We start from the raw sequence: 14,728 nt of genomic DNA on the forward strand, positions 1-14,728 counted from the left end.
CCTTTTTCCTCGTGTTTTTAAACCTGTTGCTATTCATTTACCAGCATCTGCAAAATTTTGACTGTATAAATATCACAAAGATGTAATTTCTTTTAATTATTTGAACCAGCAAGTCCCCTCTTCCCGCCTTTTTGAAAAGATGTTACAACCGTCATTCCTTATATTTGTGCAATGGAGCATAAAGGGTGTCAGAAATATTAAGTGTGGTTTGGTTGTTACTTGGCAATTACTTTGACAATCAGGGAAACAAAAGAAGCACAAAGTCCAGGTAATATTTATTTGTACATCTTGGGAGGAGTGAGAGAAAAGAACAAACAAACAGTATATGAAATGTTGCTGATTCGGCGAGTAAATAAATATATTTTCACTCAGTATGACGTGTGGTTCTGTTGCGCATAAAAATGTTCCAGTTATTCCTCCTCAAAAAAAATGGATCTACTGCCATTAATGTAACATGCATTGAAAAATAAAATGTTTAACTTTAAAAAATATTTTATATAAATAATTTCTTGAAAAACTTTGAACCAGTAAGCCATATTTTACGAAATTTAACAAACAAAACAAGAAACAATCCTGATTACATATTTCATTTAACTGAATATCCCATAATGTGTGGCCTGATCATTAAAGAAACCTGCGGAGCCTCTATGTGTTGTAGGTGAAGTTCAGCAAAGCCGGCCGCCTCCAGGTTTTTCCACGTCGCCCGGGTAACCATGCAGCCATCCCCAAGCAGGGACCAGAGAGGCTCGAACACGTGCTGGCAGAAGTACGTCCACGTGGAGGGATCGGAGACGACGTGCTCCAGGAAGTACAAGGCCCCTCCCTGAAAGAGAACGCCAACAGCTGCAGGATTTCGGGTTTGCCTTCTGGCTGCGACTGGTCATATATCTGCAGGGAGGCTTCCAGCAGTTTAGCCTGAACTCGCACATTATAGGGATCTAAACCCGTTAAAGCCTGGCCTGTTTGTAGATTTAATGTTGCATCATGCTCGCCTTTCATTTAAAGGCATTCCTGACTTTTTGTGAAGTTTAATTTTCAACCAGGATCTAACCCAACGCACGGGCCTCAAATCTACCTTGTGCTGGAATTTGAACCGACGTCATGCAATATTTGCGCAGTAAACTCCTGCCGTGTTGTTATCTTCCTCTTTAGCACTGCCTATGCACTTAGAAAAATACAAAAGTGCATAAATGAACGTGCACAATTAAGCAATCTAACTTGATTTGCAAAAATGAGCAGCAGTTATGTCAGTGTGGTGGAGATTAGCTTTTCAACATAAAGAAAATGACTACCAAAGTACACTGTACACACAACTGCACAATAGTAAACAAATTACGTAAAGGTGCTATATTTAGCTTGGCGTTGTGGGTACTTTGCGTCTGTGACTGTACCCTGAACTGAACGTTGAACGTTGCCACATTCACCATGTTACAACTACACACTTAAACAAGTTTTAATTGTATTTTATGTGAAAAGCCAAAATCTTTCAGGCTAATTCTCTGCCTGCTTTGCACATCTAGGTTCTGATTGGATGTAAAGAACTGGATATGAATATTCTTATTCTACTGCAGCTCCGGTTATGAGCCCATTGCCCTGATGGGAAAGTGAACTTAAGCTGCGGCCTCAATTGTTATGCAATCTCTTGCAGGTTTTCTTCTGGCATTACCCTGTATTTAGCTTCATTCGTCTTCCTGTGAAGTTTGACCAGCTTTCCTGCCCTTTGAAGAAAACCCTCCCCATAGAATAGTTATTTTTCACCACAAGGATAGCGCTTTAGTTATCTGCCCACATGGCATTTTGCACAGAGCCCTAAGAATCCATTTTGGTATCATTTCACCAGAGCCAATTCCACATATTTGCCTCGTCTCATACATTACATGGCTTATAGCAAACTGCAAACAGGACATATCATGGCTTCCTCGCACCACTGGCGTTCTGCCTGCCATTCTCCCATATAGGCAAGGTATGGAAAATACAAATTAAAAACATATATAATGAACAGAACATGGGTCTTGTCAATGCTCATCTGATCAATGCGGTACTTTTCTGGCCCAGGAGTGAACGATGTCTTAGTAGGTTTACTCTTTCCATTTTCACATGATACTGAACAGCTGTCTGTGAGAAGTTTAAAGCTTAGGATATTGTTCTATGAGCTAACCCTGTTTAAAAAAGCTCCACAACTTTAGTTGCATTCAATTTGCTGTTGGAACTCGAAAATCCCGGCTTTCGATCGGAAAAACGAACTGTAACGGCCGTATGGGGAGTGCTGGCCTAGTGGTTAGAGCAACGCGCTTGCACTCAGAGAAGGATGCAAGTACCCGGTTCGATCCCCAGCGCCTGCACTCTGGGTCCCTGAGCAAGACCCTTAACGCCAGATTGCTCCCTGGGCGCCGCACATGGTAGCCCACTGCTCCCCAAAGGTGATGGGCTAAAAGCAGAGAACAAATTTAGTTGTAATGTATGTTTCAATGACAATAAAGATGATATTACTATAGTCAGACATTCCCCTCATAAAGTTGGAGAATTTTTTATAACGCCCTTTGCCGGATCCAATATGGCAGCTGCTTGCATCAACAAAAAAATTTTTATTTTACAAGTCACAGTTGTAACAGTGCGTCTAAAATCAATATTGCATGTACTGGCTGCAACTCTGAACCTAACATGTTAAAGATGGTGTTTGCATGTGGAAAGTACAGCAATAAAAGACAACCGCTGTCCAGGCAGTCACAAAATTGGAATTCTAATCTTTTCTTTATTTGTTTTTGTTTTTTGGAATCCCGACTTCTCCAACTGTGTTAACTGGAACTCTTTAAACTCGGGTTTACCCCATTCCCAGCTCATCTTTTCGATTTCCGAGGCAAATGGAATGCAACATGAATGACCCGTATGCTTGGCGCCTTGGTGTTTATCAGGCCTTTAATTCAGTGACGCTTTCTTCCAAACACACACCATATACACTTCCATATACAGCTGTATTTATGCAGAGGTTAAATAATATAAAAGTAGACTCATGTGCCTCCTGGAGGCTGTCGTTTGCCCTGAATGCGTTGGTAACTCAATTAAAGATGTCGTGGCTGTGCAAATCGCTGCACCTCCAACGACACGTGAAGGCAGCACGATAAAAACCCACCTTTCTGAGAATGCGCCTGACCTCCTGCAGGACTTTCTCCACGTTGTTCACAGAGCACAGGACCAGCGTGCAGACCACGACGTCCATCGATTCGTCCTGAACTTCCGTCATGTCCTCTCCGGACAGCACTAAAACCTTCTCGTAGGTCAGGTGCTCGTTTGCGTCCATGCTCGCGCGCAGGTACGGCTCCACGTGCCGGTTGGGGTCAGTGCAGACCACCGTGCAGCCGTAGGGGTAAAACTCGAAGTTTGCTCCGCTGCCACAGCCGATTTCCAGCAACCGGAGGGTGCCGTCGGTGTCGGCGAACCTGGCGAGGTTTCGGAAGAGCTCCCTCTTCATTTTGTGCATTTTGTCGTTGTATGAAAATGTTATGTTGTAGGCGAGGAAGGGGAACAGGCGTCTGTAAACGCCGCGGAGGCCAAGAAACCACAGCAGATAAAGAGGCGAGCTCAATGCTACACAAACTAGTCTGCAAAGTGTCATGACACAAGACCACATCGTCCTCAGAAAAACCCGTGAAGTCTTACCCTCAGACGAAAAGACTTGAGAAGATTAAAAAGATTAAACTGTTAACACTGGACTGACCACTAGATGGCGACAAAGGACAACAATGGAGCACTTCCCTGTTTTTTATAAACGGGAAATTGAGCAAACTTCATATCACCCCAGCTGAATTCAGGAATAAATTATTAAGCAAACGTTTTACATTTTTAAACAATCTTTTAATCTCCATTGAAACGAGGAAATGCAATAATAACATGGCACCGATTGATTGAAGTGGCCTCACAGATGAGTACTGGTGCAGCTTCCTATGTTAGCTGCTACTACTGATGTACGGTTATGTGACTTGCTCATATAAAATCAAGATGTGTGCTTATCACTACTATAAACATTAGTATTGTGCACTGTCTATAAACAGGTATAGTCTTTAAAAAACATTTAAAAATTAAAGGATGATTGCTTTTTCCCCCCCGGTGTTCACGCCACACAAACAATGGGCACGATACAAAACTTATATTCATATACTGGTAGTCGTATAACTTGTTACGAAGGTAATTAGCAGGAATTTATTTCACAGCATAGCCTACTATGTGCGGTTTGATAATAAAGATGAGTGGTGCTTCAAGGTGTCTAAGTTTGAGCTCAGAGAATCCAGCTTCCTCCACATATTTCCAGGTTTCCCGGGTGACCTCGCATCCATCCCCAAAGTAGTACCACATAGGCTGGAGGACGTGCTGGAAGAAGTATGACCATGTTGAGGGGTCTGCAACCACATGCTCCAGGAAGAAGAAGCCGCCACCCTGAGAGACACAGATGCATTAGTTGTAAACATAACATCCAGCTTTGGCCAAATCACTTATAACACAAGGAACTTTATTTGCACTATAAGGCCGAACTCTAAACCAGGCAAAATGCTCAACTTGGATAACTAGGTCTGATAAAAACTTTTTCAACTTCTCTAATACTGGCAAGTTTTAGGTCGGATGATTTTCTATTTTAACATGTGCAGGTGAATAATCTTATCTCTGTTTGAAAAGCTTGGCCTAGCATGCTGAATGGCATATTTACATCTAGTCCATTCCAGTCAAGTCCGGTCCTAATTCTCGGTACAGATAAGGCAAAGGCTGGTCTGAGGTTTTAAAAAGTTGCAGTTTCAAAACAGCTGAGTTGATGTCTTAGCTATTCCTCATTTCAAAACTCTTTTTAAATTTCCCTTTTCAGATTAATATGGTATTTTTGAATTAAAAAAGATGCTAGAGAAATGGTTGGAGTGACTGGAGTTTTCTTTAGCTGCCTGGTGCAAAGATTTTGCTGCACTGCCGGTCAGCTGGCTGAAAGAAGCATTGTCCAGACACAAAAAAACAAACATGGACAGTCATGGCTTGAAATACAGTAGGCATTGGTATGAGAAGTGTTAGTATAAACATCATGGCTATCAAGGAATGCAGTAACTACGGGGCAGCTATTTATAGTAGCTCAATTTCCAATTATTCCTTTTGAAGCCTTTTTTTTTTCTGGTTGAAACTTATACATATATATAATCAGACTGACTGGTATTAATTTCTCTGCCAAAAAAAATAAATAAATCAGAGTTCAAGGCTGGAGTTCCTGTGGGCTGGATTTGTGTTTGCCTTTGGGAGCCACTTCCGTGCCACACGTTACATAATTGTAATGTGAAACCTGGTGCTTCCAGTTCAGGCAGTGGGAGGAACTGGGAAACTATTTCTTGTCAGCATGATATGAAAAATATTTGCAGCTCAGTTCGTTATAACTAAGTAGTGACTGCAAGGTTAACAATTGGCTTTTTCTATAGTTTCACAAGAACTACAACACTGAAAAGTCAAATCCACAGCATTTGAGAACAAATATGTAGCACCACAACGGATCAATCATCACCTGTAGCTTTGTTTAATAAGTTATTTTAGTAAATAGTTGATCCGCAGGTCCCTTCAGTTTGTAAGATCACATTGCACAAAGTTATTAATTGACTTTTTGGAAATGGAACCATACAACAGCTGAAGGTCTGACCTGACCCTAGAGGTTACACCTGAAAAAGTTTCGTTTTGAACTTGGTGAAATCTTCGCCCACATTAATCAGTTCCTTACTCTGCGCAGAACGCGGTGCGCCTCTCTCAGGGTTTGCGGGATGTCTCGGACGCTGCACAGCACCAGGGTGCACACGACGGCGTCCACCGACTCGTCCCCGACCGCAGCCAGGTCCTCGGCCGAGGCCACCACGAATCGGTCGTAGGTGAGGTGGTCGTTCTGCTTCATGCTTTTGTCCAGATACTTCTGGAAGTGCGGGTTCGGATCCGTGCAGATCACCTTGCAGCCAGGCGGATAAAACTCAAAATTTGCCCCAGAGCCGCATCCGATTTCCAGAATAGTGAGCTTTCCGCCGGGCTTGATGAACTCGGGCAGACTGCGAAACAACTCCGCTTTCCTTTCGTGCATTATCTTGTTGTAGTTTACCGAGATGCGCTGCTGGCAAATGGGGAAGATGCGTTTGTAGCCTTCATACAAACCCACCGCTTTGAGCACATGCATCGGGATGCACAACACGTTGACCACCAGGGTCCAAAACCTCATGGCAAGACTCATCTTGGCGGACGGCGGCGGGCTCCGAGCGAGCGCAACGTGACTGGAGGCGGCGAGCGACGGAGAGTCAACAACAACCAGCTGTCAAGGAGCGACAGGCGAGCCCCGACGTGACGTCCGGTGCGCATTTTCAAATTAAAACGTGGTTATAGTTGCAGAGTCCCTATGACAACGTTTTAATTTGAAAAGCACCTTTATTTTACACAGTTTAACATGTTCCTAACTTTAAATGTATATATATATATATATATATATTATATATATATATATATATATATATATATATATATATATATATATATATGTATATATATATATATATATATATATATATATATATATATATATATATATATATATATATATATTATTATTATTATTATTATTATTATTATTTTTTTTTTTTGCCATTAGACTTTCCCATAAAGACTTGACAGATGAACTTGATTTGAAAAAAGTAGCCATAGACTTTGCCAGCAAGAATGACCGTCGCCTCAGTTTTTTTTTTTTTTGGCAAATTTGACTAACGAGGTCGTCTCCTTAAGAATGTTGATATTGCTGTTTGCTGTAGTTCAGTATTAACCATTTTGCAGACCATTTATCTGTACTACCGTTTTTATGCTACAAAACATTAAAGGTTTCTTCAATGCTGCTGATAATTTTGCCTTTCTGGTCATTTTTGCATTTAATGCACATCCTTAAGTTTAATGACCTGTGATTGCCTATGCCTTTTGGGTTAGTTCTTTGTTTGGTAAATACCTCATGTGCATCGAAAAAAACCCTCTTAAGCCTACAGTGCTGATATGGATGTAAATGTATTGATTGCTTCTTTAATCAGTTAAACATGTTAAATAGGGGTGCATTTCACTTTTCCTTGCCTATGGACCCAAACATTTTTTGATTTGCTCCGCTCGGCATTTGGCTATAATACCTTATCTATCTTATTTGCCCCCCCCCCCCCTCCCCCCCATATTTTAAAACCTTCCTACACCCCTGCAAGTGCACAGTTTGACATTCACGCAAATAAAGGGACATACTCAGGTGACTTTGCCTGTGGTTGTTGGTCAATTTTTTTAAGGGATTTTGTATTTTTTTTATTTTATTTTTCCAATACGCCTGGTCTTAAACCCACCTATCCATACATCAGTCTGTATCCGCTTCCAGGCAGGGTTGCAGGGGGTTGGGGCGGGGGGCTGGTGCCCATCTCCACTGCTCTGCAGCCTGTGTTAAACAGGTTATTATTGTTGTTAGGATTGTTATTGTAACAACTAAAACTTTTATGGATGTAGCACAAGATCAAAAAGTGCTTCAGGATAGACCCGCAAATAAAACAAGCTAAGAAACAGATAGTTTGCCTTTCAGCAGTAACCTGCTCAATACAGCCATTATGTGTGAGTGCACAATTGTCTGCCCTGTTTGTCACCATGTTGCCCTGTAATGGACCACTAACGTGTTCCAGTGGTACCCTGCTTCTCACTGGTGTACCTATTTCTTTTCTATTCTAGGCACCAGGCCTGCAGTAATCCTGCAAGAATTCAGAGGGTATAGAAAATAAATGGAGGGATGGTTGTTATGAACAATTATGACATCTAGAAAATAATATTAAGTAATATTTCAGTTGTATGAATATTGCAATATCTAATTATAAATAATGATTATTGGTTATTGTAAATTTTAATAACAATGACAAAAAATAACAATGATGAATTCAATTCAAGATCATTTTAGAATAAAATGATAGTAAATGTTTAATCCACACATCCATGCAAGACCTGCTTATCCACCTCCAGCGGTTACTGGGCAAGAAATCATGTATAGGCCGCCGGTACACCAAAAGGGCAAGACAGGGATTCACAGGGCAACAGTGCTATCTCAGCACTATTATTATTATTATTATTATTATTATTATTATTATTATTATTATTATTATTATTATTATTATTATTATTATGATGCATGGATTATTTCCAAGTACTAAAGTTTCCTCCAACAATCCAAAAACATGCCTTTTACAATAATCGGTCTAATTTGCCCTTAGTTGTGTGTATGTACATGGTTGTTTGTCCTGTGTGTCTCATGTTGCCCTGTGATGGACTCAGGCTGGATCCCATCTCTTACCCAATGACCTCTGGAGATGTGCCACTGCGACCCTGCAAGGAAGTAGGTATAGACAATGGATTTAGTATTATACCAGGGTATGTTCATTGTGTTAATATTCAGAAATTGCTACCCATAATTGCAAGGAGTTTATTTATTTCTTTATTGAGTACACCTGCCCTACACTGCTGCTATTCAGTCACGTTGTTGCCTCCCATGGTGGTTTGGAATGAGTCGATTTGTCGCCCCCTCGTGGAATGATTAACAACTGCTATTAACATGTCAAAGGGGCTGCGGTAATGTAAGATCAGGCAACAAAGGTTTTGTTTTGCATAAATTTCATTAGCAGTTTTATTTTGTTTCCAAACATGTTAATTTTAAACATTTAAGAAGCATTCACAACCCTGTATGCGTACCTTATCAGTAGAACCTTTGTATATTTAGCCAACAATAATCATCTTTATTGTCATTGCAACACACTTTCCAATTAAATGTGTTCTCTGCATTTAGCCTGTAAGGAGCAGTGTGGTGCCGCTGTGCAGCGCCCGGGGAGCATTATGGGGCTACGGTTCTTGCTCAAGGGCCCAGGGTGGCAATCTGTAGGAGGCAAACTAGAAACCCTGCAACCTCTCAAGGACATAATCACTCTGCTCTCTAACCACTAGGCCACCACTCCCACTCCCCACAATACAATAGGAGCACATCATAATTTGAAACCAGTAAACGTTCCTTTAAAAGAGGTGTCTGCAGTTTTTCCGGACGTTTCCATGAAAAAAGTATCCCAAATCTCCTCTTGTCTTATTTCTTTCTACTGAGGCCTTCCTCTTCTTCTCATAAACATGAATGTGGTTTTCTTCTTGTGACTCTCAGCCATGGTCAAAGTACACGGTGAGAGCAGTGGAGCTACAATGAATGGCTAACACCGAAGCTAACCACTAACCTAGCCGCTAAGCTAACATAAACACTAGAAGTGCGGATGCGCAGCCATCGAACAGAAATTAACTAGGAACACGTTATGTGAGCGTGTGACAATGATTGGCATGTCAAGATACATAAGGAAATTTTGCATGTCTACCCGTGTGCGTGACTTCGGCTTTTGAGCTTAAGTTTTAGAAACATGCCTAATATATTTTATCACCTTACAAACATTCGTAGACAGATTGTTCTTGGGCTTTCTCAGAAAAGCTAAATATTTTATTCCTAAATGATTTGATAATGGTTATACATGTTGTGCTGGGATGTCACAACAGTAAAAAAAAACAACAACAAACCTTTGAGGTCTTTAAGTAAAGATCTCATTGCCATACCTAAAACCAACTCAAATTTAGCTCTTGGGTTTTCATTAGTTTTTTTTTCCCTGTTTAACGTGTTAGCGACTAACTGATTTCTTGGACCCTCAGTGGAGAATTTGTCTGTTCTCATTAGCACAGCCAAAGTAATTGGAGGCATTTTTCTGAAGAAGTTCTACTCTAGGGTCCTTTTTTGGTGTTTTGGTCTTGTAAATGCTATTTTCATATCTTGGATGTGTTTCTGACCCCCACCCCTCAACTTTTTCAAGTCTATGAAACTAAATAAACCTGTTTATTTCATTTTTAATTTCTTTCTGCCATGGCTTCCAGTTGCCATTGCTTAATACACAACAATTGCAGTTTGATTTCTGTTTTACCCTTTTTCTCCTCCTGGTGTTGAAATCCCTTCGAACATCTTCTGTTTTGTTGTCTAACAACTTAAGGCACTTTTTTTAGTTTAAATCTACTTATCTGGTTGCATTTCATAAAAAAAGCACCTTTTTTAAAACAATTTTGGTGAAAAAAAATCACAGATAGATTAGAATCCTAAAACTGGTATACAAGGAGTTAAATTAAGAAAAGAGTATAGAGTCATATTTATTAAATTAGAGTAGAGTAAGTTAATTTATTTTAGTAACTCAATTCATGAAGTGAAAGTCATTATATAGATTAAACAGACTAAAATGGTTTGATGTCTCTGTTCTCGACTCTCCTACCCCCACCTCCTCTGCTGCAATCACTGCAATTTGCCTCACCTGTGATTTGCTTTATTTAACCACTCCAACTTTCATGTCTCCATCCAGATCATTGAAAGCTCCTGCCTGGAGATGGCCAGCGGGGGTTTTCTTTTCCTTGTTTCATCTCATTGTAACGACCACATTTCAGTACCTTGGACTCTCTTGCCTTGCCCTCGTCTGATCTTCCAAGCTTCTGATCTCTGGACATACCTTGTTTTTGTGCCCTGACCTCTTAGTTTTGTCAAGCCCTTGGATAAATAATTTGATCTTTCCCTATTTGTGTTTGACCCTTCACTGTCTCCTGTTTTACCCTCTAGATTAATCAATGAAAGATGTTGTGTTGTCTGATTACTGAATATGCCTACAATCACCTGAGCTGAGTTGCTTCTATAGTTTACTGACTTTTAAAGCTCAAGTAGAGAATTTTTAAAATAACTTAGACCAAAATTACATTTCTACAGAAACAACTTATTACTCCACCCCCTGCCTCTTTTAGACTATGAGAATATTTATAAATGAATGCCTTTGCACCTTCTCTTTAGTTATTAGATGCCAGTTATCATGGAGCGCTAAGGTTTAAAACTGGATTTAAACATCGTTGTCATCATTGGACGATGTATTCTTTAGTTAAATGGCCATCTCTTTCTGTATGTGGAGTTTTTCATTCATACAATTTTCTCTGTAAATCAGTTCTTGGCTTGTTTCCCTCATATCTTTCTTATATGTCACCCAAACACTAGTCACAACCTCCAATCCCAGAACATCATTACTTGGTGTTCCTTCAGTCTCCGCAGATTTAAGGACATCAGCCTTCCCCTGCTCTGCACCAATAACCTAGAATCATCCCCAAAAGGAAATAAAACTACCGGTATTTGAAAATATAGACGAAAAATATAGAGAAAATGTCAGAAGGCTCCTTTTTTTCTTAAACATGCTGTAATTCTTAATGGTGCTTTTTATTATCTAAACATCGTTACACTGTATTTTGATATGCATCTGTACTGTTCTGTATTTCTGTGTTTCTGACTTTGTATAATGTTGCAAAAGGTCTCTCCTGAACATGATCTCTAAAAGGCTCAAAGGCCAGAGACACATTTGGCCTGACAGGTAATTTCTTTAAGCTTCATAAAGAAGCACTTGCATACCCAGTTGCACATATAATAGACCAAACCATTAAATATGTAGTAGTGTTATCAACATGGATGAATTCCAGCGTTACCCCAGTATTTAAGACAGGAGACAAAACCAAACTTGAGAACGGCCGTCCTATAAGTATTTTGCTAATCATTTCTAAAATTGCAAAAAAAAAAATTGCAGGAATGGGTTACTGTACAGTTAATAGAACATTTAAATAACCGCCCAACTTCTCTTTATCCCATGCAATTTGGGTTTAGGAAGAATCACTCCACATAAATAGCCACCTGCTACGTTCTGGAAAATCCAAAACACCTTCTAGATCAGGGTCACTTTGTGGGTGCTGTGTTTCTTGACCTGAAACCGCTTTTGACACTATCAACCATAATGTTGTTCTTGCTAAACTAACTCATTGTAATTTCTCCTATAGTAACCCCTTCTGGAAGAAATCATATTTATCTGGCAGAAAACAAGTAGTACAAATAGAAAACTCACAATCTACCTTTCTTACCTGCTTAGCTGTAGTTCGACGTTAATGATTTGCCCAATGTCTGCAAAACTGTAAAAATGCAATTATATGCGGACGATATTGTATTGTATAGTCACGCAAAAACAAAAAAATGAAGCTGCTGCCGTATTTTCTGGTGCCATGATACCAGTCTCTCGTTGGTTTCAGGACTCTTGTCTACATCTTGACATTAAAAAGATGTATGTATGTATGTATGTATGTATGTATGTATGTATGTATGTATGTATGTATGTATGTATGTATGTATGTTTTCTCTCGTCTGCGGGAAGATAGCGAGCAACCATCTGTGTTAGTTATTGGAGAGACATTAGATATGGTTGAACAATTCAAATACCTTGGAGTAGTTTTTGTTTCCAATCAGAATTTTAAACAGCGTGTAAAGAGAAATTCACTTCTAATTCAACTTAATTGGTCAAACCTTAAACATATAAGACCATCTTTGACAACAGAATCAACAAAGGCGTATATGCATGTTATGATATTCAGTCATATAGCCTACTGTAATGCTACATGGCCTCACACTCCAGAGGCCAGTTTGAAGCCCCTAAAGCCTATTTTTAGTAAAACACTGAAAGTCCTCGAGAAAAAGCCTTTACAGTATCATTATTGTAACATTGTAAGTGAGTACAACATTTTGGATTATGATAGTTATCAGATTTGCATGGATCCTTGCATTATTTGTAAAGTTTTAAATGGATTTGCTCCTCCTCCTTTAATACATTTTATAAAAAACAAAAACAAAAAACAAGTAATACAGTAAACACAAAAGCATTGACCAGAGGAGATTGTCATGTACAGTGGTGCAGGACTAAATATGGCCAAATGATGGCATCCATATATCAGGATCTGTGGCTCCTACTCCAGCTTTAAAAGTCTTTGAAACATTGGCTGAAAACTAACCAGAGATGCACTCATGTAGATTACTTAGTCTACTTATTAGAGTGTCCTATCTGAAGTGCCCCATATAACATTAAAAAACTTTATGTTTTTTAGTGTTATATGGGTGTTTGTATTATTCTCCGCGCTTTGTTTTGTGGGATGCTTTATTGTTCCTACCTGCTGGATACAAATTAGCTGTTGTGCTAACTTTGGCATATTTGCACTGATGCTTACTGCTGGCATCTTGATTGATATGCATTGTCCTAATTTAAATTAATAAATAAATGAAATGAGAATTCATTTCTCAATGAGATTTATCCTGTTTAAATAAAGTTCAAATGAATAAAAAGCCTGCAGTTTCCACTTTAGCCTGTTGTGACGTCATCTGATTCCTCTCTGGAGAGCTTGCAAACTGAGGAGAGAAGAGAAACTGTCTAGACAAGGAAGCATCCTTTTGGATTTCCAGAACAGACAAACCCCTGGAGGAAAAGAGTTTCTTGACTCCCGCCAGTTTCAGATTTAAAATAAAGCTTGTGAACGGTTCTCTGTGTATGGCTGAATTTTCAGGTCCTTCGCCTGGTACAGTACACAGGCTAATGTTTACAAGCCTTTGTTTCTGGTAATTATGATGTTATTCTTACAGCCAATGAAAACAACATCAGATTAAACTATTACACCAGGACAATTAAAAGAACACTTTTAATACAGAAATGGGGCCCTAATGAAAAGTATGTTTCGTACCTGCTTAAAGGTTATTTCAATCTGACAAACGAGCCTCATTGGATTTTAAATCTTAAATTACTGAATATGATGACAATGTATATAGCGATCTTTAAAAGACCATTTGTTAAGGGAAACAGCTGAAAAAAATTAGAATTTATCAGCGTTTGATAAACGTTAAAATTCATAAATATTGAATATCAGCGTTCAATAAAAATATCTGATGTAAAATATTTTTCATATCAAATACCCACAAGAAGAACAGAAATAAAGGGAGAGGGTTGAAAGGTACTTTAATTAATTAAAATAGCGGGACAGATCAAACTCTAATAACAGTTTCTGAATATATTTTAATCAAACAAGTGATAACATTGATAACCGTGATGTATCTAAGCAATATAGGTTAAATATGACACTAAATTTCTATATCGTTACAGGTCAGGTTCTGGTATAGATAGTCAGAACACAGTTCGGAAATTATAAATACATATTCTTTCTGCAATAAAAGCACTAAAGTCTCGGACAAACAAAATAAATAAATAAGTCTAAAGATGCCGCAGTAATGGTGCCAAGCAGAATATATGTGCGTGTTGTTTTAAACGGAGAGTAAACCACGTCTTTTTGTGCTTACGATGCTGCGGTCTCTTGGCCGTTCCTGGGAAGTGAAGGCATTTACCGACCCTCCCTAACAATTTGCTGAGAGTCATCAATTATGCAGGGCAGCGGCACGCACCGGGAAGGAAGATAGCAGCACCAATATGGCGACAGCCGCAGTTACTCCCGACTCCTTCCCACATCTGCAGTTCAGTGCCAGCTGTCAGGATATCTGTTAATGCGGGAAAAAGTAAGTGAACAATCTGTTGTCGTCTTTGTCCGGCATGTTTGGCCGCGGGATGGAGCCCAGTCGCACTTTTTTTTTTTTTTTTTTTTTTTGTCGACTGACTGCATCCCAGTGCCGCAGAGCGGGTCCCTCTCGCAGCATCTCTGCCCCTGTAGCGGCTCGTGGAGGGGCTCCCTGCCAGTGATGTACGCGGACGAATGGTGCATGCGATGGCTCCGGCCGCAAAGTGTGTGTGTGTGTGTTGGTTTGGTTAAATACGGGACATCTTTACGA

General features: G+C 39.6%; 3 protein-coding genes across 5 annotated transcripts in view; 1 reads left to right on the plus strand and 2 right to left on the minus strand.

Annotated features, from left to right (window-relative positions):
• Nucleotides 1–128: 128 nt before the first annotated feature.
• LOC105937028 (methyltransferase-like protein 7A) lies at nucleotides 129–3,742 on the minus strand. The gene is made up of 2 exons (XM_012878143.3): nucleotides 3,131–3,742; nucleotides 129–823 (listed from the first exon to the last, which is right to left on the minus strand). Exons 1-2 carry the CDS (start codon nucleotides 3,626–3,628, stop codon nucleotides 587–589), a joined length of 735 nt encoding a protein of 244 aa, XP_012733597.2. The 5' UTR covers nucleotides 3,629–3,742; the 3' UTR covers nucleotides 129–586.
• Nucleotides 3,743–3,830: 88 nt separating this feature from the next.
• LOC105937029 (methyltransferase-like protein 7A) lies at nucleotides 3,831–6,411 on the minus strand. The gene is made up of 2 exons (XM_012878144.3): nucleotides 5,738–6,411; nucleotides 3,831–4,431 (listed from the first exon to the last, which is right to left on the minus strand). The coding sequence occupies exons 1-2, from the start codon at nucleotides 6,230–6,232 to the stop codon at nucleotides 4,198–4,200; spliced, it is 729 nt and encodes a 242-aa protein (XP_012733598.2). The 5' UTR covers nucleotides 6,233–6,411; the 3' UTR covers nucleotides 3,831–4,197.
• Nucleotides 6,412–14,302: 7,891 nt separating this feature from the next.
• scn8ab (sodium channel, voltage gated, type VIII, alpha subunit b) overlaps nucleotides 14,303–14,728 on the plus strand; it is a 72,819-nt gene continuing 72,393 nt past the window's right edge. For 2 of the 3 annotated variants that reach the window (XM_036151297.1, XM_012878156.3), the window contains exon 1: nucleotides 14,304–14,458. The gene's annotated coding sequence lies outside the window, so the exon portion shown is untranslated. Of the gene's footprint in view, nucleotides 14,459–14,728 lie in introns of all 3 variants that reach the window. The other variant, XM_036151294.1, reaches the window with a different exon arrangement.

Source organism: Fundulus heteroclitus, chromosome 20 (genome assembly GCF_011125445.2).
Source record: "Fundulus heteroclitus isolate FHET01 chromosome 20, MU-UCD_Fhet_4.1, whole genome shotgun sequence".
NCBI lineage: Eukaryota > Metazoa > Chordata > Actinopteri > Cyprinodontiformes > Fundulidae > Fundulus > Fundulus heteroclitus.